The sequence below is a fragment of the Salminus brasiliensis genome, chromosome 13, assembly GCF_030463535.1.
Source record: "Salminus brasiliensis chromosome 13, fSalBra1.hap2, whole genome shotgun sequence".
Lineage (NCBI taxonomy): Eukaryota > Metazoa > Chordata > Actinopteri > Characiformes > Bryconidae > Salminus > Salminus brasiliensis.
In genome coordinates this window covers 2,649,005-2,673,858 of record NC_132890.1, presented here as the reverse complement: position 1 = coordinate 2,673,858, position 24,854 = coordinate 2,649,005, and the positions used below count along the sequence as shown (strand labels likewise).

Below are 24,854 nucleotides of genomic sequence, written 5' to 3'. Positions count from 1 at the left end.
CTCCAGAACATCAGGCATCAGGTCTTGTGGAGTGTTCCCTCCCGGTATGCAGTGGTGCAGTGTACCTACCAAAAGAGCTCCAAGGATGGTCAACTGTACCAGCATGAACCAGCGACAGGGGCATGGACACCCAAAGCTTATCGATGCTCATGCTCGAGGTCCCACCTCACAATTAATAGGACATAAAGGATCTACTGCTGATGTTAGTCTTGGTGCCAGACACCACAGCACAGACACCTTCGGAGGTCCTAGACAATATTAGACAGGTGGTTATAATGTTGTGGCTGATCACAGTGTATAATTGAAATTGGAACAGTGTATAGTAATTTCTGTGATGCTAGATAAGGTCAGTCCTGATGGTAAGTTAGTTGCAACTGGTGCATTTGCATCAAGTTACTGGGTTGCTTCAGCTACACCTACTACTATTACCGGCTGACTCCAGCTCTGAAGTTTAGACCATTAAACCCATTCTAATCCGCTTCATATCTAATGCATTGAAACCTCACATGCATCACATGCATCAGATACATCACATATATCACGTATATCATATCTGTGATAAAATTGTGCATGTTTTGTATCAACACTGCAGAATTAAAAAAAAAAGTCTCCTCAGTTGTCAAGGATATGGAAGATGTGCGAGAGCAACAGCAATAACACTCCCCCTCTCTCACTTCCTCACTCTCTCACTCACAGTCCGTCTGACAGATGTAGGGCAGTCGCAGATAACAGAAGAGAGAGGTGAGGAAGTAGCCTGGCCCAGAGGCGTTCCTCTGAAGGGCAAAACAGTCTGTCTGATTGGCTGAGAGAGATGATGATGTCACATCAGTGCTGAGGTTGTAGGTGGAGTCATCAGACCAGCGTAGGTCACCTTCTTGCTGTGTGGAGAGAAGAATAGAGAGAGAGAGAGAAGTGGACTACAGATGAGAACACTGTTTTTGTCTGGAGAATGGACAAAAGTATTGGGACACCGGCTTATACACTGTTTCTGCCAAAATTAAGGGTATTAAATAGAGTTGATCCTGCTTTTGTTGGAGTAGTTGTCTACTACTAGGTCAGGTTGTTGGATGAACACCATCCTTACCCCAAAAGTACTGGATGGAGCACCACCACCACCATCATTCCAGAGAACACAGTTCTATCACTGCTCCACAGCTCAATGCTGGGGGCTTTATTCCCCCTATAGTCCACGCTTGGCATTAGGCAGCATGGTGCCAATAGGTTCATGATGTTTATCTGCTCCAGAGAGTCCTATTCTATCTGCAATACTTCTCTACAGGCTAGACAAGCTGTATGTGTGCATTTGCACATCTGTGTCAGCAATGTATGCAACTTTAAGTAGCTGAATGTGTTCAGTGTCCACAAACATTTGGACCTGAGGTCCAAGTTCCAGTTCCAATTCAGGTCTACTACACCCAGGGGCAGGAATGGTCCTTAGTGTCATAATTTGATGGAAATGTAAAGCATTTTTAATATAATCTGTGAATCCCATTTACTCCAAGACAGCTCGACTCCCACCTCCACTCCCTCCTCTACTAACGCTCCGTAAATGTTCATTTGTTTTTCTGATGATGTACATTTATGGGATTTTGGAAAGTGGCACGTCCTCCTCCACAAGCACATCCTCAATCAGCTAGCTCGATAGGCTAAATTACTTCACTATGCTCCATCCATCTCGAACTCTACAAAAGAGCTGCATTAACTTACAAATGCTGGGTACTGTACACTGCATACAGGGCCTAGATGGGACCCATGTGAGATTGAGGTGGGCTGTAATAATGGGGCCCTTTTGGAAAGCCCAACTGGGTACCAGTAACAACACATGTACTAAACCCATGCCCACCTGGAACCCACCTAGCCTACATGGAAATGTAGGCATATAGTATACGGTAGTGTATATTATATAGTAGCGCATAGTATATAGCACTGTATAGTGTACAGTAGTATATAGTATAACGTAGCGTATAGTATATAGTAGCATGCCGATTTTTTGTGTATAGTATTGTAGTGAATAGTATAGTATTGTAGTGTATAGTACAGTAGTGTATAGCACAGTAGTGTATAGTATTGTAGTGTATAGTACAGTAGTGTATAGTATTGTAGTGTATAGTACAGTAGTGTATAGTATAGTAGTGTATAGTATTGTAGTGTATAGTACAGTAGTGTATAGTACAGTAGTGTATAGCACAGTAGTGTATAGTATTGTAGTGTATAGTCTTGTAGTGTATAGTACAGTAGTGTATAGTACAGTAGTGTATAGTATTGTAGTGAATAGTATAGTATTGTAGTGTATAGTACAGTAGTGTATAGTACAGTAGTGTATTGTATAGTAGTGTATAGTCTTGTAGTGTATAGCACAGTAGTGTATAGTATTGTAGTGTATAGTATTGTAGTGTATAGTATAGTAGTGTATAGTATTGTAGTGTACAGTCTTGTAGTGTATAGTCTTGGAGTGTATAGTACAGTAGTGTATAGCACAGTAGTGTATAGTATAGTAGTGTATAGTATAGTAGTGTATAGTATTGTAGTGTATAGTCTTGTAGTGTATAGTATTGTAGTGTATAGTATAGTAGTGTATAGCACAGTAGTGTATAGTATTGTAGTGTACAGTATAGTAGTGTATAGTACTCTATCAATGTGATACCTGTCGGTCATTCAGAGCAGTCCACAGCAGAAGAAGGTGGTTATGGGATTGTAGATGGGCGGAAACAGACAAAAAATCAGTTTCTGTCTTTAAATTTGCCAGATGACCTCCAGGGGCTGTCGTCCTGCACGCCTGCTGGGCCTCCGCCCATGCTAGACCCACACCGAACCTCACTTGAAAACAGCTCCAGCCCCCCGCCAGCCAGCCTGCAGGACACTGTCCTGCACACAACACAAAACCGCAGTAGAATGAATCTGAGTACGTACTAAAAGTGTGCTTGTGTGCTGAAGAGGTGTGTGAGCATGCAGACCTGTCTTTATGACCAGCAGCAGCTTCTGTGTGATGGTGATATTGAGATGGGGAATGTGTGTTTTCTGTCTCACAGTGACGCCATAATGAGTTCCAGACAGCAGTCCTGTTACCAGACGGGACGGCTGAGAGGAGGACAGGAGCCAACACTGCTGATCTACACATATCCACAGCGCTTGACCTTTACTCCACCCAGTCCAGCTCAACAGAGCGCTGGTAGAAGAGACTTCTACCTTGAGGAAGGAGCTCTGCAAAGGAACTGCAAAGCAACAGATGAAAACTAGCTTCAGTAACTGATTCCAGAGCAGTTTTTTTGAGTTAACTCAACTTAGTTTAGTCTAAAATTCTCCTAACTCACATTTTTCACTTCTGCATCTCAGTTTGATCAACAATCCATACTGAACTGAGCCTCAAAATCATCAGTAAATGAGCTGTAGCTGGAACTGATTAAGGAAGTCTGTGGCTCCGCCCCTTATGCTGTTTACTCCCAGCTGCAGGTTAGAGCGCCCCCTCTCACATGAAATAGTGGGGAGGTCTTCCTATTCCCAGACTCCTGACCATGGAGAACTGTAGTGTTGATGGGATTTGAACTTTTGACCTCCTGAGTCTCTTATCAAGCAGTCAGTTAGACAGTCACTCCACTCTAGAATTGTGAAGCTGTGCACATTTCTGTGTCTGAGAAAGAAGGGAAGGTAAATTTACTCAGAACTGGGTTCTTATGTCGTGTAATTCCACAGCTCTAGACCGGCCCTACGATCTAACTGCTGCTCATCATCAACTTTGAGGAGATCATAGGTTTAAATCCCAGCAAGAGCTCAGCACTCCATTGTTAGAGGTATCGGGAAGTCATGTGATTGGGGGAGCCCTAACCTGCAGATGGGAATAAACAGTAAACAGATTGAAGGGGCGGAGCCACAGATTAAACATCTTACACAGTATTTAATCAGTTAAATACAGATGCAGAGTCTTACCCAGCTGAAACAACCGACTTTCCAGCAGCTGTGTGTGTCTGTATGACTCTAGAGTCAGACTCAGCTCCTCAGACCCCTGTGGCACACTCACACCTATAACACACTGACACACACTCTCACACACTGCACTGCTGTTCAGCACCTGCCAGACAGAGATGAGACCTATTTACTGTTTGTCCAGAAACAGACTAATGAGTGTTCAGGATTTCAGAAGTGTGTGTGTGTGTGTGTGTGTGTTGGTTTCATACCTTGTTTCCCAACAGCAGTGTGTAAGTGTCAGGCTCAGAACTGTTAGGAAAATGGCAAAACGCCACCTGAATATGGACAGAGGACTGACCGCTCAGACCAGGGACACTGAAGACCTGCGAGAGGGACAGATAACAGTGTGATGACCCCAAACAAGTCGTTCTGGTGATGGTTACAACAGAGTTTATCTGAGGAAATCTGAGGGAGCTACCCGCCCCTCTTACTGTGATTTTTATAATAATAATAATTATTATTATTATTATTATTATTATTAATAATAATAATAATAATAATAAATAATTAGGTCACCTTAAAAATAAATATTCAGTAATAAGTTACAACACATGAATAAAAAAACAACAACTGTGATCTGTTAATAACTTACTACAGTTTAACCCCAGTATGACATTAACATGCACTGTATGGACAAAAGTATTGGGACACCTGCTTATTCATTGTTTCTTCTGAAATCAAAAGAGTAAAAAAAAGAGTTTAAAAGAGCAACTGTCTCTACTGTCCAGGAAAGAAGGCTTTCTACTAGACTGTAAAACACTGCTGTGAGGATTTGATTGCATTCAACGACAAGAAGCATTACTGAGAACAGGATGTTGGATAATGATCAACACCTCACCTCATCCCCAACTCCCCAACTCACCTGAAAGTACTGGATGGAGCTCCACCACCATCATTCCACAGCTCTTCCACCGCTCCACAGCTCCTCAATGCTGGGGGGCTTTCTTTATACCCCTCTATAGCCCATGCCTGGCATTAGGCAGCAGGGTGCCAATAGGTTCATGTTGATCTGCTCCAGATAGTCCTATTCTATTGGCAATGCATCTCTACAAGGACTAGACAAGCATTTACACATCTTTGTCAGCAATTGGTGCAACATAATGCCTTGATTAAAAAGGGTGTCCACAAACATTTGGACATACAGTGTATGACGTGACTACATTCACATTCTAAGCTCTAAGCAATACTGCTGAGCTTCACATTTTCAGCTTTGTTGAAGTTCATGTTTAGGAACAAATGCTGATGTGTTTCACAGTTTACAGTAAGACTGTACTAGTGTTAATAAGAGTTAATAACTGATCCTGATTAAGGTTCAATAGTAGGAACTTATTAGGAAAGGTCTGCTGAAGCTGAGAGCTTTAACAGTAGAGATGAGTATGGTCTCACTATTTGGCAAGAAACAGATCACAGATGCAGTTCCAGTGTGTGTTATAACTGTTTTTATGACTTAAACATCAATAAACAAGAATTAACCTTAATCCTAACCTTGAACACTAACCCTAACCTTAAACACTAACCCTAACCTTAACCCTAATCCTAACCTTAACCCTAACCCTAATCCTAACCTTAACCCTAACCCTAATCCTAACCTTAACCTTAACCCTAATCCTAACCTTAACCTTAACCCTAATCTTAACCTTAACCCTAACCTTAACTCTAACCTTAACCCTAACCTTAACTCTAACCTTAACTCTAACCTTAACCCTAATCCTAACCTTAACCCAAATCCTAACATTAACCCTAACCATAACCTTAACTCTAACCCTAACCTTAACCCTAACCTTAACCCTAATCCTAACCTTAACCCCAATCCTAACATTAACCCTAACCATAACCTTAACCCTAATCCTAACCTTAACCCTAACCTTAACCCCAATCCTAACATTAACCCTAACCATAACCTTAACCCCAATCCTAACATTAACCCTAACCTTAACCATAATCCTAACCTTAACCCTAATCCTAACCTTAACCCTAACCTTAACCATAATCCTAACCTTAACCCTAATCTAACCTTAACCCTAGTCTTAACCCTAATCCTAACCTTAACCCTAATACTAAACCTAACCCTAATCCTAACCTTAACTCTAATCCTAACCTTAACCCTAATCCTAACCTTAAACCTAATCCTAACCTTAACCCTAATCCTAACCTTAACCCTAATACTAAACTTAACCCTAATCCTAACCTTAACTCTAATCCTAACCTTAACCCGTACCCTAATCCTAATCTTAACCTTATCCTTAACCCTAACCATAACCTTAACCCTAATCCTAACCTTAACCCTAATCTAACCTTAACCCTAATCTAACCTTAACCCTAATACTAAACTTAACCCTAATCCTAACCTTAACTCTAATCCTAACCTTAACTCTAATCCTAACCTTAACCCTAATCCTAACCTTAAGCCTAATCCTAACCTTAACCCTAATCCTAACCTTAACCCTAATACTAAACTTAACTCTAATCCTAACCTTAACTCTAATCCTAACCTTAACCCGTACCCTAATCCTAACCTTATCCTTAACCCTAACCATAACCTTAACCCTAATCCTAACTTTAACCTTAATCCTAACCTTAACCCGTACCCTAATCCTAATCTTAACCTTATCCTTAACCCTAACCATAACCTTAACCCTAATCCTAACTTTAACCTTAATCCTAACCTTAACCCGTACCCTAATCCTAATATTAATTTTTACCTTCACCCTAAATCCTGACCTTAACCTTAACATCACCCTTAAATCAACCCTAAACCCTAAAATGGTAATGTTAAGGTCAGGGTTAAGATTTAGAGTTAGGGTTAGGGGGTGTGGAGCTGTGAGCTGTGGAGCAGCGGAAGAACTGTGCTCTCAGGAATGATGGTGGTGGTGGAGCTCCATCCAGTACTTTTAGGATGAGGTGAGGTGATGATCATCATCCAACATCCTGACCTCACTCACTAACCTCTTGTCGTTAAATGCAATCAAATCCTCACAGCAATGCTCCTTCTCCAGAATCTAGTAGAAAGCCTTCTTCTCTGGACAGTAGAGACAGTTGCTCCAACAGAAGGATAAGGAGAAACTCTCTTTAATAGCCTTGATTTCAGAAGGAACACTGAATCAGCAGGTGTCCACATACTTTTTGTCCTGCTTATAAAACCAGATTAATGAGGTATTTCCCCTGATCACTCCACAATTAGCTGCATCAGCATCTTCACTCTCCACCTTCTGCTGAGTTAAGCCTGGAAATCTGAACGTTCCTCACCAGTAACAGGAGCCCCAACCTCCACAGAGGAGCTGAGCCATCCATCCACTCCGTCTTCACTGCAGCGCGTCTGTGAGACCTGCGAGATGTTCACCAGATGTTCTACAGGAGCTTCCCAGAAGACTCACAGCAAGCAGTGTAGAGATATCTGCTCAGGAGCACACTCCAAACGACTCTCACTTCAGAGAGGGAAAACACGTAGACCACGCCTCTCCTGGCGCCGAAGCCCCGCCCACAAACATTCATCCCACCTCCCACCCAACCGCTGACAGAGGAAAGACAACAACCTGTTTACGTGTGGTTTGAACTTGCCGCGCTCGCGCTCTCCACGTGAACGCGCACCGCTTTATTATTTCCTTTTCCACCCGTATTCCATCAGACCCCGCCTGCTGTGCGTCTATTGGCTCGTACTGTTTACTCGCCCCCTTACTCATGACCAGTCTAGCCAATCCTAGAGAGGGTTCTGCCGAATACAGGTGTGAAAAAAAACAACAACACTTGCTGGTTGCCATGACGACAGAGGTGGTCCACCTCTCCCATATATTTTAGGGAGTCGCGGGAGGTCAGGGCATGGAGGATTTACCGTGACCAAAGGCACAGCTGGACACCACCACTCCAGCCTGAGCAGAGTGGGTTTAAGTGAGACTCTGAGCACACCACTGCAGAAAAAGGGGTGTAGAACGTCCTCCAAAAGTTCTGTCCCCGCACCCTTGCTGAAATCGAACCCTTTGGTGACCGAGCTCAGTGGTAGGCTGCAGGATTTAGATGTATCCAGGTGGTTCAGGGTTCAATCCCCAGCTGTGTTGAGGACAGACATGGTCTGAAGGTTACAGATCCAAGGTTGGGAAGTCCCTCCCACATTACGAGTCCAGTGGGATTAGGACTGGCAGGTCACCGGTTCAATCCCCTAGACCATTCCCAACATCTTGCCAGTCCAGAGGATCGAACCAGAGACCTTTGAATTGGTAGAGAGCTCAAGAACAAGCAGTACAGAGATGCAAAGGATTAAACCCCAAAACCTCCAGGTTTCAGGTTGCCACCCCCACATCATGCTGGTCCAGAGGATCAAACCAGAGACCTTCCAGTCTCAAGCCTACTGTAGGGTTGCTAGTTTAATCCCCTAGACCACTCCACATCCTGCAGGTCCAGAGGCTCAAACCAAAAACCTGCTGGAACCTATTGGAGGGTCACTAGTTTGATGACCTTGCTGGTCCAGGGGATCCTCCAAGCCTATTTCTCTAACCCTTAGGCCACGGCTACCCCGTATAACTTACCCTGTGAAGCTCCGTATAGCATCAGCATGGAGATGCAGGGGATTGAACCCTGAACCTCATACATGCAAAGCACCCTTACTGAAATTTGATAGTGGAGATGTTTGACAGTAAGAATGGAAGAGGTCCAGGGTTTAATTCCCTGCATCTCCACATGGTTTGGCTACATGCCGAAGCTACACAGAGCTGGAGGCAGCTGTGGCCTAAAGGTCAGAGAAGCAGGCTTGAAACCAATCAAACTGCCGGCCCTCAAGTGAGCTTGGGACTTGAAGATGTCCGGTTTGATTTCTTAGACCGGAAGGATGTGTGGGTTCCAGAAAATCGAACGGGCGACCTTCCAGTCCCAAGCCCACGTCTTGAGATGGAAATTGGAAATGCAGGGGATTTACAGCTGAGGTGATCTTAAGGACGCAGCTAACTCCTAATGGCTCGCCAGGCCCAACGAACCAAGATCAGTACTCATGAAGTAACGCTAGAAGATAAGAACATTTGTAACTTCTCCTGTGAAATGAATTTCTTTGGAGATGCCTCATTTCTTTGGACACCTGGAATAAGCAGTATGTATGAATGCTTATTCAAACAAAGGCTGACCCACACCAGTGTCAGCAGCCATTCAGCAGATTCACATGAAGAGGAGTTGAACTCCTCCAACTGTTTTAATCACTGAGCCATTGAACCATAACACAGCTCAGCAGGACACAGGCTGGCCGTAGCGTGGGCTGCTCTGTGTAAACATGACTGTTGACAATGACAAGGAGAGCAGCTCATCCACTTCCACAGTGCTGTCGTTAATGCTGACCCTGCGACTCCCCTACAGCTTAAGGCCTAAGGTTCTCTTCAGTACTTCCTCAAGTTGAATAAAGCTGGAGTATGGAGCCTGGTGCTCTAAAGACTTCGAAATAGAACGAGTGCAAAGTCCAGATGTTTTAGGAGGTCCACTCTTATCATCCTGATCCCACTGTAATATAAGCAACTGTTTCATGATCTTTCAGCCACGACATTCCTCTCCACATATCACCTTTAAATCACATGGTGTCTCTTTACTATTACCGGGTGCAGTACGTGTTTATCTGCTAATATTAGAATAAACACTAATAACACTCCTACAGAAAGTGGCGGTGTTTCTCCATCACGGTGTTCATCATTAGAACATATCCAAAGTTCTCCTCATGGAGTCTAGTATTATTTAGAGTTCTCCTCAGATCAACACCTGGTTTGGTGGTAAATCAGGGCTTAATGATGCTAAATCAGGTGAGTAATCAGGTGGTAAATCAATCCTCCACGCTGTGCTGGCTGGACTGGGGGGCGTCCAGGAGAACCCTGGAGGAACCGAGCTCTGTTCTTCAGACTAGCTCACCAACAAGATCTCACTACTTTCTTCAGAATGAGAAGCTCTTATTTCTCCTTTTCTGCTTTATTTCACCTGCTTTATCTGTTCTGATGAGATCTGGAGCTTCTACAGTATGTAGAATATGTTCCTACTTCAGAGAGACGGGTGTTTAACTAACGTGTGTATGAGCCTATAACCTCTTATTATATATATATATGATTTGAATTTTCCTGCGAATTCTGAAGGTTTTGGTTTTCCCACATCCTACGAGCCCAGTGGGATCCAGAGGATCGAACCAGAGACCTTTGAATTGGCAGAGAGCTCAAGAACAAGCAGTACAGAGATGCAGAGGATTAAACCCCAGAACCTCCAGGTTCTAGGTTGCCACCCCCACATCATGCTGGTCCAGAAGAACCAAACCAGAGACCTTCCAGTCTCAAGCCTACTGTAGGGTTCCTAGTTCAATCCCCTAGACCACTCCACATCCTGCAGGTCCAGAGGCTCAAACCAAAAACATACTGGAACCTACTGAAGGGTCACTAGTTTGATGACCTTGCTGGTCCGGGGGATCCTCCAAGCTTATTCTCTAACTCTTAGGCCACGGCTACCCCGTATAACTCACCCTTCAGGAATTCTGATGTTTTCGCTTTGAATAAAATAGAAACGCTGATCACAGACCTGCTCAGAACTGGCTTATTTATTTCTCCCTGTTGGGCAGTTTTAAAGTCTTAAAAAACTGTTGACTCCAAATGGTTCAAAAAAACATACAAAGTTATCTCTTAAATAAAACATGAGGTTAAAAACGTTATAAAAATCGACAGCCTACTTAATTACATTAAAGATGCAAGAATCAAATCTGTTCCAAAATATTTCTGAGCAAAAACGGTGTGATATATCGACACTAATAAACTACACCTGTGCACATATATTATTCTCTTGACGTCTGTTAATCCATCTAGAACTCTAGAGCTGATTAAACAGTTGTTATGGGTTATGTTCTCATCTACGGACTATGTGATTAACTTACTTACGTAACACTCCCAGGTAAATCACAGACGTCAAAGCCTCTAAAACTACAAAGATGGCGTTAGTAGGGTGTGGTTTTACTGATTTGTGCAGTAAAAACTGAACATGGCCACTGAGAGAGTATACACCAATCAGCCATAACATTAAAACCAATGACATTCATTCTCTGGTTCCAACGGCACCGGTCACAGGGTGGGGATCTGCATACTAGGCAGAAAACAAACAGTTCTTGAAGTTCTGGAAAAATGGAACCAGTGAAGCAAACTGTGATGTTCTAGACCATGACTGGGTCAAAACATCTCCAAAACATCAGGTCAGGGCATCAGGTTGTGTGCAGTGGTCAGCACCTATCAAAACTGCTCCAACAACTGATCATGGGTCAAGCCCAAAGGCTGGCTCACTGATGCTTATGAAGGTCCCACCTCACAACCTACAGGACTTAAAGGATCTGCTGCTAGCATTAGTGTTAGTGCCAGAGCACCACAGCAGGACACCTTCAGACCCTCAGAGAGCTGTTTTGGTGGCATCTACACAATCTACACAACATTAGGCAGGTGGTTTTAATGTTATGGCTGGTCGGTGTATAGACTATCTACAGGTGTCTAACTGTTAACAGTTATTAGTTCCACTGGCATGAGCAGTCCATAGGCTCCTGGTAACTGTAGTCCACAGAAGTAGCATTGCGAGTGCAGTACAGCTGAATGACGCGGTTCTGTAGGCCGTTCTCACGACAGCACTTGCAAAAGCGCGCATGGCTGTTAATGTTGAAGTTAAAGATGGTGGCAGACGGGCACTTCCCATCACATGAGTATACCGTGACCTGAGAGACACAGAGAGAGACACAGAGAGAGAGAGAGAGAGGTTGGAGTTAAGGGGGAGGAATAATGTGGATGGCATGAATGTGACTGACAGGATGGCATGATCACTGCCATCTCACTCACTGGTGCATTACTTCTACAGTCATCCTTTCTGACGGTCGTCCTGATAGCCACTCTTTTACATGTTTTACCATCCTCTTTACCTACACAGATGGAGAAAGACAGAGTAAGTTAAACATGCAACATACATTTAACATAAACACGCAGTCTAATAGGTCACCACTATGGCCCGGGGGGTCACGAGTTTGAATCCCAAGCCATGCCGCTTTGCCATCAGCAGCCTGAGTCTGAGAGAGCACAATTAGCCGTGCTCTCTTGGGGTGGTAGATGACGCTGTCTCCCCACATCGCTCTTAAAGTTATGTTGCCTGGCATAGGTAGCCGAGCGTGACGGCTGCCTGGCAAGGCCGCATCGGGAGCAGTGAGTAAGCAGGCCGTGGCTGGCTTAGCAGCCAGTGTCGGGGGCATGGCTAGTGCCAGGGGATGAGCTATGGATGGGTGGGTAAATGGCAGAGCCAAATTGGGAGAAAAAGTAATAAAGTAAAGAATAAAAACATACAGTCTTGTGCAAAAGTTTGGACACCCCTGGTCAAATAACATATCGTTGCGGTCAGGCAAACCCCTTGAATTGGACTTGAATTGAAATCTGGCATCTCATGATGAATGGACCAATAGAAATGCTCCAAAATGGCATGGAATAAAATCTTTTTACACTGACTTGCATTGAAAGTAAAAATGCTGTTTTGAAGATATGAGGTTTTTGTCCATCAGGGATGATACTGATGCTAAGTGTGTTCTAAGTAAGGGAGCTCTCCTCAATAGGAAACAAACTTCAAGCAGCATTATGTAAAAACTGTAGTTTTTCGCTCCCCAGTGTAATTCACTTTTACACCACTGCAGTAAATACAAATCACGTTCTCATCGCCCCCTTGTGGAAAGCTGTACATGTGCATTTGTTGTCAAGCTGAGAGATCCAGGACTGGTATGGTAGAGTAATATTAATACCTATTTAAAGGTAAAAATGCTGCAGAATGCTGCTTTAAATGCACATTTTAGACACAATTTCTATTTATTTACTGAAAAAAATAAAGCATTGTATTTTTTGTGCCATAAAACTTTCGCTCATAGTCATTGTACACTGTAATTTGACTGGGGTGCCCATACTTTTGCATATGCCTGTATAATAGACCTATAATTTTTCAACAAATATTTTTTAACCCTTCTCTCTGGAACCTACCTTATGGCTGCTCTGGCCTGTGTAATATCTTACATTTATTGATCAATCAAAGATCAATACAAAGCATTACATTATATTTTATGCACATTAAAACATTTCAGAGCAAGCATTTGAACACAGACACACACACATACACTGTCTCCCTCTATCACACACAAACAACAAATATAACAACACATAAAAATAAATAAATAAATAAACAAATAAAAAGGCTACTGGGGCTCCACCATTGTAGCTAAACCATAGGGAGCCCAACTGATTGACAGGTCTGTATCCATGGTGATGTTCCTCATGCCCAAGGTCGCTGTAAGCCGTAGAGCTCCGCTAAGGTCAATCACTTTTTTAAGAGGATCCCGCAGGAGCCCGGAGCTATTTCCAAGTCCTCATCATCTGTAAAGGGAATTCTATTTGGAGGAATTTCCATTTACAGAGACGCCTGCGTGAGATTGCTTCAGGATCATGAATTAAACTCTGACACTCAAATTCCTCGGACGCTAGGCCCATACATCAGAGGTCAATTTACTGGAGTTATCATCAGCATGTTTCAACAGCAGATAAATCCTTCCTCCACATCTGTGCTGAGAGGGAGGGACAAGCGCTGAAGTGTTTGGTATGCAGGGGTGTTGGTCCATGTGTTTGTGTGTGTGTGTGGGTGGGAGGGTGTGTGTGGATAAATGAAGGTATCACCTGTAGTATGTGATAGAGTGTGAGAGTAAGAACCGATGAGAGAAAACAAGCTGTGTGTGAGTCGCTCGCCCTCATTCATACTCCAGAGAGGGGAAATAGAAAACAGTGGACATGTGCATAGCAGTGGACACACACACACACACACACACACACACACACACAGACTTTAAAAAATAAAATGAATACTGCAGTGTTTTTCAGACAATTCCTGCCACATCTGTAGTTTAGGGTACATCACTACAGACCCCAGTTCCAGTGTTTTTCCTTCTACTGTTGAAATATATACACTATATGGACATAAGTATTGGGACATCTGCTCGTTCATCGTTTCTTCTGAAATCAAGGGTATTAAAAGAGTTTATCCTACCTTTGTTGGAGTAACTGTCTCTACGCTCTCTACTGCATTGCTGTGAGAATTTGATTGCATTCAAAGAAGATACAACTCCACTGCTCCACAGCTTAATGCTACACAGCTCTAGCCCACGCCTGGCATTAGGCAGCATGGTGCCAATAGCTTTATATTGATCTGCTCCAAAGAGTCCTATTCTATTGGCAGTACTTCTTCTCTACAGGGACTAGACAAGCTGTGTATATATATATATATATATATATATATATATATATATATATATATATATAGCTCATGTAATATATTCCAAGCCAATTTTGGCCATTAATGTTACTGTATGAATCTCTGAATTTCAGAAACATTGATGATGATAATAATAATAACAATAATAATAATTCATATGAAGACCCCACTGCTAAAACACTTAATAATAAGAGTGAATATGCAGATAAAAATATTTAAAAAATATATGTGTGGATGGGAGTTACTGAAATTGCTGTATTATAAAGTTTGTGTTATTTACCCACTTATTTAAAGTGACTGTCCACTGAAATTGGCCCACACTGAAATGACTGATCTTGGTAACATAAATGTACACTACAGATGTGGCAGACAGAGGCTATGCTGAAAAATACCGCAGTACTCCTTTACAGCAGAGGTACAGTAAAACAGAAGGAGAGGACGGGAGAGTACCTGTGTCACAGTTAGTACTAGCAGTGGGAGTTACTGGACTAATGGAAAAAGGCAACAAACCAAGTCCAGCACCTGAGAGACACACAGGGGCATGTTCACAATCTCACACACTGTCCAGTGGTCACAAACTCCGCTCTATCAGCATGCACACCGCCCAACCAGAGAGAACCACATAGCTCACTCCTCACTTCAGATCCTTGAAGCATACCAGCCACCCCACAGGCAAAAGCCCCGACCGCTATGACCACATGCCCTCGCACTGACCAGCATGCACACACGGCAACCCACAATCCACTCATATATACTAATATACATCAACACGTATCTAATAATAAATGTACTGTACATCCAGCTCACTTTTCTAACTGCTCGCCACGCCCGCCCACACGCATACATACAGAGAAGGCACATGCCAGCTTTTCCTCGAACCACCTGAGCTCCCCAAGCATGCAATTCCAGTCTAATCAAAAGATTAGATTATAAACAGATGATTGCAGACAGCCTCATGCAAACTGCCAAAGAGTCGAGCTGTTTATTAAGATGATTCAGCGAATTTATTAGAGATATTCTTCTGAAAAATAATGTTTTTTGAATGTTCTTTTTTAAAGCTGTCAATCATTCATTACAAAGTAATAATTAAGTAAATCAACAGAAACAGTAATAGCAGTAACACCAGTCTCCCAGAACAAGAGCCAGCCAGCTCCAAAGCACTGTTCATGAGGAAAACTAATCTATACTATTAACTTTTCAGCTTAACATAACCAAATATCAGCCATAATATTAAAACCACCCGCCTAATATTGCGCAGCTCCCCCTCGTGCCACAAAATCAGCTCTTAAAAACTCTCAGAAGTTTTTGCTGTGGTCTCTGGCACCAAGACTAAGGTTAGCAGCAGATCCTTTAAGTCCTTGGGTGTCCATGATTTTTTTGGAGACTAGCCATAATAACTTGGTCCTTCAAGAACTGACAGTTCACTTGCTGCCTAATATGTCGATCTTTCCCTTGACAGGTGCCATTGGAACCAGATCATCAATGCTATTTACTTTTTACCTAGCAGTGGTTTTAATGTTATGGCTGATTGTCGTAAATCAATGCTACAGTATAAAATCAGTAGTTAATCCTTTTTTTTGTTTGTTTGTTTTTCCGAATCCTTTTATTTTCCACTTTCTAATGTTTTTTATCTACTTCAGAGAATTCAGGAGACAAGAGAGAAGATCAGAATGATGAAGATAAATAAAAACAAGCCAGGCCTGCAGGAGGCGTAGAGCATGGGTTTTATTCCCTCCAGGACAGCAGGGGGCAGTTTAACCACAGGCAAAACCAGCAGCCATTAAGCCCAGCATCACCACTTCCTCAAGCTGCTCCAAGCACAAAAAGCCACGCCCCCCCCCCCCCCCCCCCCCAAATCCCCAATGTCTACTTACATGTCTTACAGCAGCCGTCTACGTATGTCTGCACCACCCCTCCGTTCTGAAAGCAAACCACAAGGGTTACGAACAGGGAGGACATCAGGACACACACACACTCAGCTCACAGAAGACTTTCAGAAACAGACCTGAATACACTCGGTGTCGTTAAAAGGAGGGCAGACGACCCCGGAGGCGAGAATCACGGCTCCCACCGCCGTCTCCATGCAGTCAAAACGCGTGCAGTTAGCCACCCACGAGCTGCCCGCCTACAATCAAACAATTCACAGACACTCTCACATACAGTGGCAACTACCATGCGAGTGAAGTGTGCCCTGTGTTTAACGGGTGCCCTGGAATGTCCAACTGTATCCAGCTAGTTGAATGACGACAGTTCGGTACGTGAACACACCACCGAACCGTGAACCTCAAACACTGCTGTCTTTTCATTGGCCGATTCCAAAAACGATTCCCACCAGTTACGTAATTTCATTGACGCTCTGCTCATCCAGCCAGCCCAATAGCGAAGGCCCTGTCAGGCTAAAAAAAGGCTACTTATGAACAATGTAGAGGTCAGACTAAAAAAGCTAAATGCTAATGCTAGCTGTTTGGGTGAAGCACCGCTTGGCTTAAGGCCCGAGGCAAGGAAGCTCTGCTGCTGGTATCTGTGTGACCGGGATCGATGGAAACCGGTGAAGCGAGTGGGTGTTAGCGGGGTGCTAAGCTAAAAGTTAAAAGTGGACACAAGAGGACCCCGAGAGGACCCGGAGAGGACCCCAAGAGGACAGCAACGTTATTGGGTAAGTAATATAACAAAAATAATTACAAATCGTTTATGTGACAGCTCTATAAACAACGCTAGGCTAGGCTAAGCTAGGCTGTGGGCCGTTGTGGTGCTATACATCAGCCAATAAAAGCAGAGCATATCACTTTTTAATGACTAAAAATGTGTGATTCACATTGTGTGATTCATTCTGAGATAAAATTACAGGCTTGTCTTGATGTCACACTTTTTATACGTCAAAAACATCTTAAACGCTCATTAATTAATAATTCATAAATCTGGACATACCATAAATACTTCTGTAGTTCCATTTTCACTAGAGAATGAGCAGGAGATGTTTTTACAGGAGCCACAGCACACATGGGGGTCGGAGGACGGGACATAAATCTGGTGCTTTAGAAACAGAAGACAATATATTAATATAAACAATATATTAAAAATTAAACTCCTTTATTTTGATTTATTGGCATAGGGCGCATCCTCCTCCTCCTTCTGAATGAAATGAAACACTACCCCCAGAACAGCTGACAGCTGAAGATCTGAGGCCCATTTATGAAGTGCTCTTAGTCCTTTACCTGGATACCCTTCATATAGTATTCCATAGAGCCTTGCACCCTCTTGCACTGATCAGCTACACTGTATGTCCAAATGTTTATGGACACCTCTTCCTAATGAATGCATTCAAATACTTTCAATTCAATTCAATTAATACATTTAATTTTTTTAGGCTTTTCACAACAAATGTTGTCACAAAGCAGCTTTACAGAGATCCGGGTCCGAGCCTCTTTTGAGCAGCTAGTGGCAACAGTGGCAAGGAAAAACTCCCTCGGGTCGGGAGGAACCAAGACCCAAAAGGGGAACCCATCCTCTTATGCAGTGAGGTGATATACTTTAAGTTGCACCTTCTGCTGACACAGATGTGCAAATGCACACACACAGCTTGTCTAGTCCCTGTAGAGAAGTATTGCCAATAGAATAGGACTCTCTGGAGCAGATAAACCTGTTGAACCTATTGGACCAGGCTGCCTAAAGCCAGACGTGGGCTATAGAGGGGTCTAAAGTCAACTTTACAGCAGAAGACAAAGGGGAAAATGAATTTCTATTGGTCCATTCGTAATGAAATTCTGCTATAATGCAAAATATGTCCATCAGTGATATGTACCATAGTTGAAATAATGAGCACTCTTTTGTATAACATGGTTTGTTGCTTCTGTAAGACTTACAGGCTCACACTTTTCTGAGCAGTTGGCAGTCGTCACGTCCATCGCGTAGAAGCCTGTGCTGGGGTCTCTGTGTGTGAGGCACTGCACCGTGTAGCAAAGCTCCCCCTCAAAATACTGAACCATAGACTGGCCTGGACTAAGCACAGTCCCACCCTGAAATAAACACACATCTGCCTTCTCTACTCACACACACACACACACACACATAGACACACACACACACATTTGCAAAATGAGCATGTACTGTTCGTAAAGTTAGAGAGAAAGTTCTGTAGATACAGTATGTTGTGTGTGTGTGTGTGTGTGTGTGTGTGTGTGTGTGTGTGTGTGTGTGTCTTACTGCAGGAGTACTGAGTGCAGCCACAAGTACTGCTGTGATCTGGGTCCTCAACCTGAACTTCTCCCTAAAAAACACCAAAAACGATAATTTAGAGAGGAGAGGTGAAGTCTGATGACGTCTGCAATAGCAGTCACTTTATAATTATATTAAAGACACACAGGCAACTAAAAGGGGGCATTGGGGGCATTAGGCCCCTGCAAAACCTAATAAGGCAATCCTAGCGCGAAGACTGAGAAAAGCAAGGGTGGTGAAACTGCTATACAGTCTGAAAACAGCAGAGATGGTGAATTTAATCTGCAGGGTCGCTCCAGCAACCAGAAACACTGCACTGCCCTCCATGTGTGTGCGTTTCATTCGCTGGTTCTGCCCCCCCAGGGGTTACCGGATGCACAGTTTTTCATGCCAAGCTGGGGTAGCTCGAAAATTGCAGTTGCGGGTGGCCCAAATGCTTGTAGGCTATTTTCAAAATTTCTAAATACCTTAATTATAATTAATAAATAATGAAAACATGCTCGTCACCAGAGTTAGCTAATACGCTAATTTCCAGCTGCAGTCCCTGGACAGGTAAACATATAGCAAATATATAATACAAAGTTACAGGAACCCACAATTTCAAAATTTCAATATATTTCACTACCCCAACCGACCCAAATGCAAATAAGACCCTCGTCAATTATTATCTATACATGACATCCCTAAGAATTGTTTAAATAAATGTACAAATAAATGAACAGACTGACTATAATTTTTTTGTTTCACGAGAAAACAAACAATCCACACGTCCACTCTCTTTGTTTACCAATATGGAGTGCATTTCATTGTTAATTTAGAAATAAATATTGATTTTAGGTTTATATAGTTTGCAGCCTTTGATGTGCACATCTGTGAGATAGTAGATTTCTTAAATGATCTAAATATATGTATACATATATATATTTGTAATTATTATTATTTATTTATTATTATTTATTTTTTAATGAAGTAGATTTTTACACTCTATTTTGAATCATTCAAGTTTGGACCAGTTCCAGCTTTTGGTGGGCAGGTTTTAAGCAACACTTTAGGCCAAAACGTTAGGCTGGAAGCTTAGTAAATTTTGCATTTTTTTTTTATTGTGTTGGGAATTAATATAAAATATTGACTCGATATCGACATCAACATCGAAATTAGCCTAATTTCAAACATATTACATACATACAGCCAGTTTAATCACGTCCCCATTTTCATGCCATATGATCTGCTCATAATGCATGAAAAGACGACAGCAGTTCTGAGAGCTTAGTAGTGAATTTCAGAAACTAATCAAATCAGTTTCAGTTTCTCAGATTGTTGATGGAGTTTCACTCGCTGCAGCTAGTTGAGCAGCTAGAGCTGTTGCTGTTCCCTAAAGTCTCTGAAGAGCGAGGAGGGAAGGACTCACCGCGGTGCACAGAGGCCTCGTGATGTTGTGACACTGACACTCTGAGGAAGAAACAACAGACTTATGAACAAACCAGAGTACAGCTCAGTGTGTGTGTACACGTTCGTGTGTGTAAGTGTGTGAGAGAGTACACTACCACAGTGGATCTCTGGGCAGCAGCTGTCGGGTACAGGCCTTCTAACCAATGCAGCACCAGGGGCACAGGTAATGCTGGGCTCAGGACACAGGCTCATGTCACACACTGCCAAAACAAGAAACAGCCATTCACTCATAACCTTTAACCTTTAATAACCTGTAACCTGTTGAGTTACGGTCTGTGTACAGTGCCCTTCATAATGCTTGGGACAAAGGCACATTACCATGTGGTTCAATTGCACACTGTATTTTCATACATGTTAGCTTTAGCTTATTTGATAGCCTATTTGCTTCATTATTGCAGGTATAAGAGAGCTTTCAGCTACACCACAAGATGCTAACCACCATTTGCATTAACCACTAGTTGATTGCATTCAGCAACAAGGGCATTAGTAAGGTCAGGATGTTGGATAATTACCACCCCACCTTGTCCCCAACTCCCCAACTCATTCCAAAAGTACTGGATGGAGCACCACCACCACCATCATCATTCTAGAGAACACAGTTCCTCCACTGCTCCACAGCTCCTCAATGCTGGGGGGCTTTATACCCCTCTATAGCCCACGCCTGGTATTAGGCAGCATGGTGCCTATAGGTTCATATGTCTATTCTATTCTATTGGCAGTACTTCTCTACACAGACCGGCTATTGATGGCAGGGTTGTGGGTTCCATACCCAGGCTCAGCAAGCTGCCACTGTTGGGCTCTTGAGCGCTGGAGTTGGCTGCCCACCGCTCAGTGTGTGTGTGTGCTCACTTCCCCTAGTTCACTAGTGTGTGTTTGTGTGTTCACTACCACAGATGGGTAAAATGCAGAGGACACATACACAGTGACATGTGCACCTTTACCCTTTACCTTAGCTGTGTGTATGTGTGTGTGCATTAGAAATGGTGTCCACAAACATTTGGACATATGGTGTAGTTTTGTGTCCCAAACATTAGGTTATAGAGGGCACTGTATTTTGTACATATTTGTGTGTATTACCGCAGTGATATTGGGGACAGCAGTGATGTGTAGTGTTCATATCCACAGCCATAATCTCTCCAGGTAAACACACTGGGATGGGATCCATGCAGGACTCACACACTGCAATACACAAATACTGAATACTGTAGATTACTGTAATCTAAAAATGATCACATCACAGACACCATCACAGTCACTGTTATGCAGTGTGTTCTTACTATGTAAATAATATATAGAATATAATAATATAGTAATAATATCATATCATAATAATATAAATAATATTTATTATATAATAATTGTAATTTAAATGTGAGGTAAAGCATCTTCAACAATCACTGCATTACCAATCTAAGGTATTAATTCTCCATATTCATGAGTTCCTTTATTTCAGAGGACCTTCTTACCACACAGATAAGTGTAGCAGCAGTCATGTTGTCCTCTGACCTCCACCATGAACTGGTCCTCTCGGCACTCTGGCGTTGGGACACTGGGACAGGCCAGAGGGTCGCATTCTACAACAGAACATTTTCCTCAGATGGATCACATCCACATACAGAAGCAAGCGGCCAATTAAAGATACATGAAATTATATCTGACCACATCGATACTCAGGACAGCAGGAGAGGGTGCTGTAGCCAATCACCAGCCTGTTCCCGTTCTCACAGGCAGGAACCTCGTTCTGGCAAACGGTTGTATTGCATTCTGTGTGTGCAGATACAATCAAATACACAGATACATCAGCTCACTGACTCGCTCGCTCAAACAGCTGCACTCTGATCCACACAAGGGACAGTGACAGAAACAGTGAGGGTGTAAAAGTGTGTACCGCAGATTTTTCTGGGGCAGCAGGCTCCCTCCTCCAGCACGTCAATAGCATACTCTCCCTCGCGCTCACACAGCGGAGCCGGCTCGGGACTGCACTCCGGCTCCACCGGCACCACACTGCCATTCTCCAAGCAGCTGAACAGGCAGCAGCCTCGCAGAGAGCTATTCCACACCTCGCCCGGAGCCCGAGGAGAGCCCTCGTTATCCGTGCAAACTGACAGACACAGTCAATCCACAGACATTCATTAAACACACTGTAAAGTCTGGCTCACCTTAAACTGAGGCAGGAACTGATTCCAGAGCAGTTTTCTGAGTTAACTCTACTAAGGTCAGTTTTCTAATCACTTCTGCATCTCAGTTTAATCAGCAATCTATACTGACCAGAGCCTCAATATCATCAGTAAACGAGCTGCAGCTGAAACTGATTAAACACTGTGTAAGATGTTTAGTCTGTGGATCCGCCCCCTCTGTCTATTTACTGTTTATACCCATGTGCAGGTTAGAGCACCCCCTATCACGTGGTGGAGGGATGCCTTCCTATTCTCAGACTCCCGACCAAGGAGGGGTGTGGTGTTAATTGTGGGATTTTTATTGTGGGATTTGTACTTATGATCTCCTGAGTCTCTTTTCAAGCAGGCAGTTAGACAGTCGCTCCACTCTAGAGCTGTGAAGTCCTGTACATTTCAGTGTCTGAGAAAGAAGGGAAGGTAAATTAACTCAGAACTGGATTTTTAAGCAGTGTAGTTTCACAGCTCTAGACCGGCCCTACGGTCTAACTGCTGCTCATCATCAAGTGTAAGGAGGTCATAAGCTCAAATCCCAGCAAGGTCTCAGCACTCCACTGTCAGCCTCCCAGTTTTGGTAAGTCATGTGACAGGGGGAGCTCTAAACTGCAGATGGGAGTAAACAGTAAATAGACAGAGGGGGCGGAGCCACAGACTAAAGATCTTACACAGTGTTTATTCAGTTTCAGCTGCAGCTCGTTTACTGGTGATTTATAGGCTCAAGTCAGTCTGGATTGATTCAGAAGTCCAGTTTAAAGCACTATTGATTGTGTTTGTCATTGCGCTGTTTCGCTGCTTCGGGGTTCTCACCACACTGGTCCTCAGTGACACAGAACGCTGAGTCAGCTCGGTGCAGGATGGTGCCGCTCTTACACACACACTCCTCTCGGATAGACGAACAGGTGCTCTCCTCATAGTAATCTCTGTTCTGGCATGTCCTCGTCTTACACGTGTTCACACAGGGCTTATACTCTTTACCAGGAGGACACTTCAGAGCTGCCTCATGCAAGGAAACACAATTCCACAGGGAATCACACAAACCGAGTACAGTAAACAACACAAATAGAGCACACATATGTTGGACGAGCCTGTTTACGTCTGGCTTTTCATCTACTTTGGCCATAGATCCATACAAAAAGTCATCAAAAGATCTCATATACCTCCTGTAAACAAGGTTTTCTCATCAAGGTGGTCTGGCTCTGAGAGGCCGTGAACGCCTTTGAGGAATAGTAGAGCTTCCTCAACATGGTGGAACAATAAATATGGGTTCTCATATTCACAATTCCATCAGAAAACGACTCTGAGAGAACACCATTTAAAAGATTTTCCCATGCATGTTCAGGGGTTGTTCACACCTGGCTTAGTTGTGAGTTGTGTATATCGTAGCTCCAAAAAACTTTGTACCTCCAAAACAGCAGCTTAGGGAGGAAAAAACCTTCTTAACTTTCAATGGAAGTCAAGGTACAAGATTTTATTCCGGGTCATTTTGTTGTTGTGGTGCAACAGATTGCACCACTACCTGTCAGTGAGCTAGTACACCATGTGGGAGATGGAGGGTTCGATTCCCAGTCTGGGTGACTGTGCTGCGCTACACTAATAAGAGTCCTTGGGCAAGACTCCTAACACTACATTGGCCCATCTCTGTAATACAAGTAACCTTGTAAGTCACTCTGGATAAGAGCGTCAGCTAAATACCATAAATGTAAATGTAAATGTAGTACACCATGTGGAAGACTGGGGTTCGATTCCCGGTCTGGGTGACTATGCTGCGCTACACCAATAAGAGTCCTAGGGCAAGACTCCTAACACTACATTGGCCCTCCTCTGTAATACAAGTAACCTTGTAAGTCACTCTTGAATAAGAGCATCAGCTAAAAGCCATAAATATAAATAAATATAAATGTAATTTTTGAGCATTTCTATTGGTCTGTTCATCATGAAATGATGCAATATCAAGAAAAACTGCCAGGTTCACATTATGTCCAAAAAAAAAACTATTTTCAACTATTGGCACACAATTGCATTTCGTTGCTGAGGTCCAGATACTCACGGCAGAAGTTGTTTTTCCTCCAGCTGAAGCAGATTTGGTGGGTATAGCAAATGGCCACATAAGCAGCCAGAAAGTCACACTCGTGGTCCTTATAATGAAGGTCGCCCGCCCAGATCTTATCGCAGAATTGCTCTGGTGAAACCTAAACGGAGTGTCAGTCAAACACTTGGAGAACATCAGCTGCTACACAAGACTACACAGGGCTGGGTGGGGTGACGTACCTTGTGGTGGCACTTGGAGAACGGCCTCTGGTTGAGCATTTGGAAACACTTCGTGCAGTTGCCAGTGGTGCAGTTGTCCCCCACTCTGCGGAAGTAATCTGTCTCCTCGGAGGTGTCCACCATCCAGCTATTAAGAAAGACAGGGATGTCCTCCACGTCGCGCATCACTGTTCCATTGGGCAGACGCAGGTCATCCGCAGGGTTACCATCACAGCAGCCTGGCAGATAGGACATAAGACACACACACACACACACACACACACACACACACACACACATTTCAGCAAATTGCCAGGCGTGGGCTATAGAGGGGTATATCGCTCCCTAGCATTAAGCTGTGGAGTTCTCTGAAATGACGGTGGATGAATAAGATAGTGTTGATCACCCATCCAACATCCCAACCTCACTAACGCTTTTTTTTCTCTGAATGCAATCAAATCCTCACAGCAATGCTCCTCCAAAATGTGGTAGAAAGCCTTCTTCCCTGGACAGTGGAGACAGTTACTCCAACAATAGCAG

General features: G+C 43.3%; 2 protein-coding genes across 3 annotated transcripts in view; both read right to left on the bottom strand.

Moving 5' to 3' along the window:
* Positions 1-7,278, bottom strand: part of ptprq (protein tyrosine phosphatase receptor type Q) — a 70,813-nt gene extending 63,535 nt beyond the window's left edge. The window contains exons 1-6 of the mRNA XM_072695226.1: positions 7,210-7,278; positions 4,173-4,286; positions 3,925-4,066; positions 2,955-3,212; positions 2,645-2,865; positions 695-878 (exon numbers count right to left, since the gene is read on the bottom strand). Of these exons, the coding sequence (XP_072551327.1) occupies positions 695-878; positions 2,645-2,865; positions 2,955-3,212; positions 3,925-4,066; positions 4,173-4,286; positions 7,210-7,254 (964 nt within the window). The 5' untranslated portion in view covers positions 7,255-7,278. The remainder of the gene's footprint in view (positions 1-694; positions 879-2,644; positions 2,866-2,954; positions 3,213-3,924; positions 4,067-4,172; positions 4,287-7,209) is intronic.
* A 3,211-nt stretch (positions 7,279-10,489) lies between these two features.
* Positions 10,490-24,854, bottom strand: part of otogl (otogelin-like) — a 47,202-nt gene continuing 32,837 nt past the window's right edge. Inside the window, exons 42-58 of one of the 2 annotated variants that reach the window (XM_072695213.1) lie at positions 24,336-24,553; positions 24,115-24,256; positions 22,875-23,060; positions 21,782-21,994; positions 21,553-21,657; positions 21,360-21,467; positions 20,971-21,072; positions 19,989-20,093; positions 19,853-19,893; positions 18,433-18,496; positions 18,093-18,271; positions 17,158-17,262; positions 16,235-16,354; positions 16,104-16,149; positions 14,680-14,751; positions 11,778-11,857; positions 10,490-11,656 (exon numbers count right to left, since the gene is read on the bottom strand). In XM_072695213.1, the coding sequence (XP_072551314.1) occupies positions 11,456-11,656; positions 11,778-11,857; positions 14,680-14,751; positions 16,104-16,149; positions 16,235-16,354; positions 17,158-17,262; positions 18,093-18,271; positions 18,433-18,496; positions 19,853-19,893; positions 19,989-20,093; positions 20,971-21,072; positions 21,360-21,467; positions 21,553-21,657; positions 21,782-21,994; positions 22,875-23,060; positions 24,115-24,256; positions 24,336-24,553 (2,087 nt within the window). In that variant the 3' untranslated portion in view covers positions 10,490-11,455. The remainder of the gene's footprint in view (positions 11,657-11,777; positions 11,858-14,679; positions 14,752-16,103; positions 16,150-16,234; positions 16,355-17,157; positions 17,263-18,092; positions 18,272-18,432; positions 18,497-19,852; positions 19,894-19,988; positions 20,094-20,970; positions 21,073-21,359; positions 21,468-21,552; positions 21,658-21,781; positions 21,995-22,874; positions 23,061-24,114; positions 24,257-24,335; positions 24,554-24,854) is intronic. The other variant, XM_072695214.1, reaches the window with a different exon arrangement.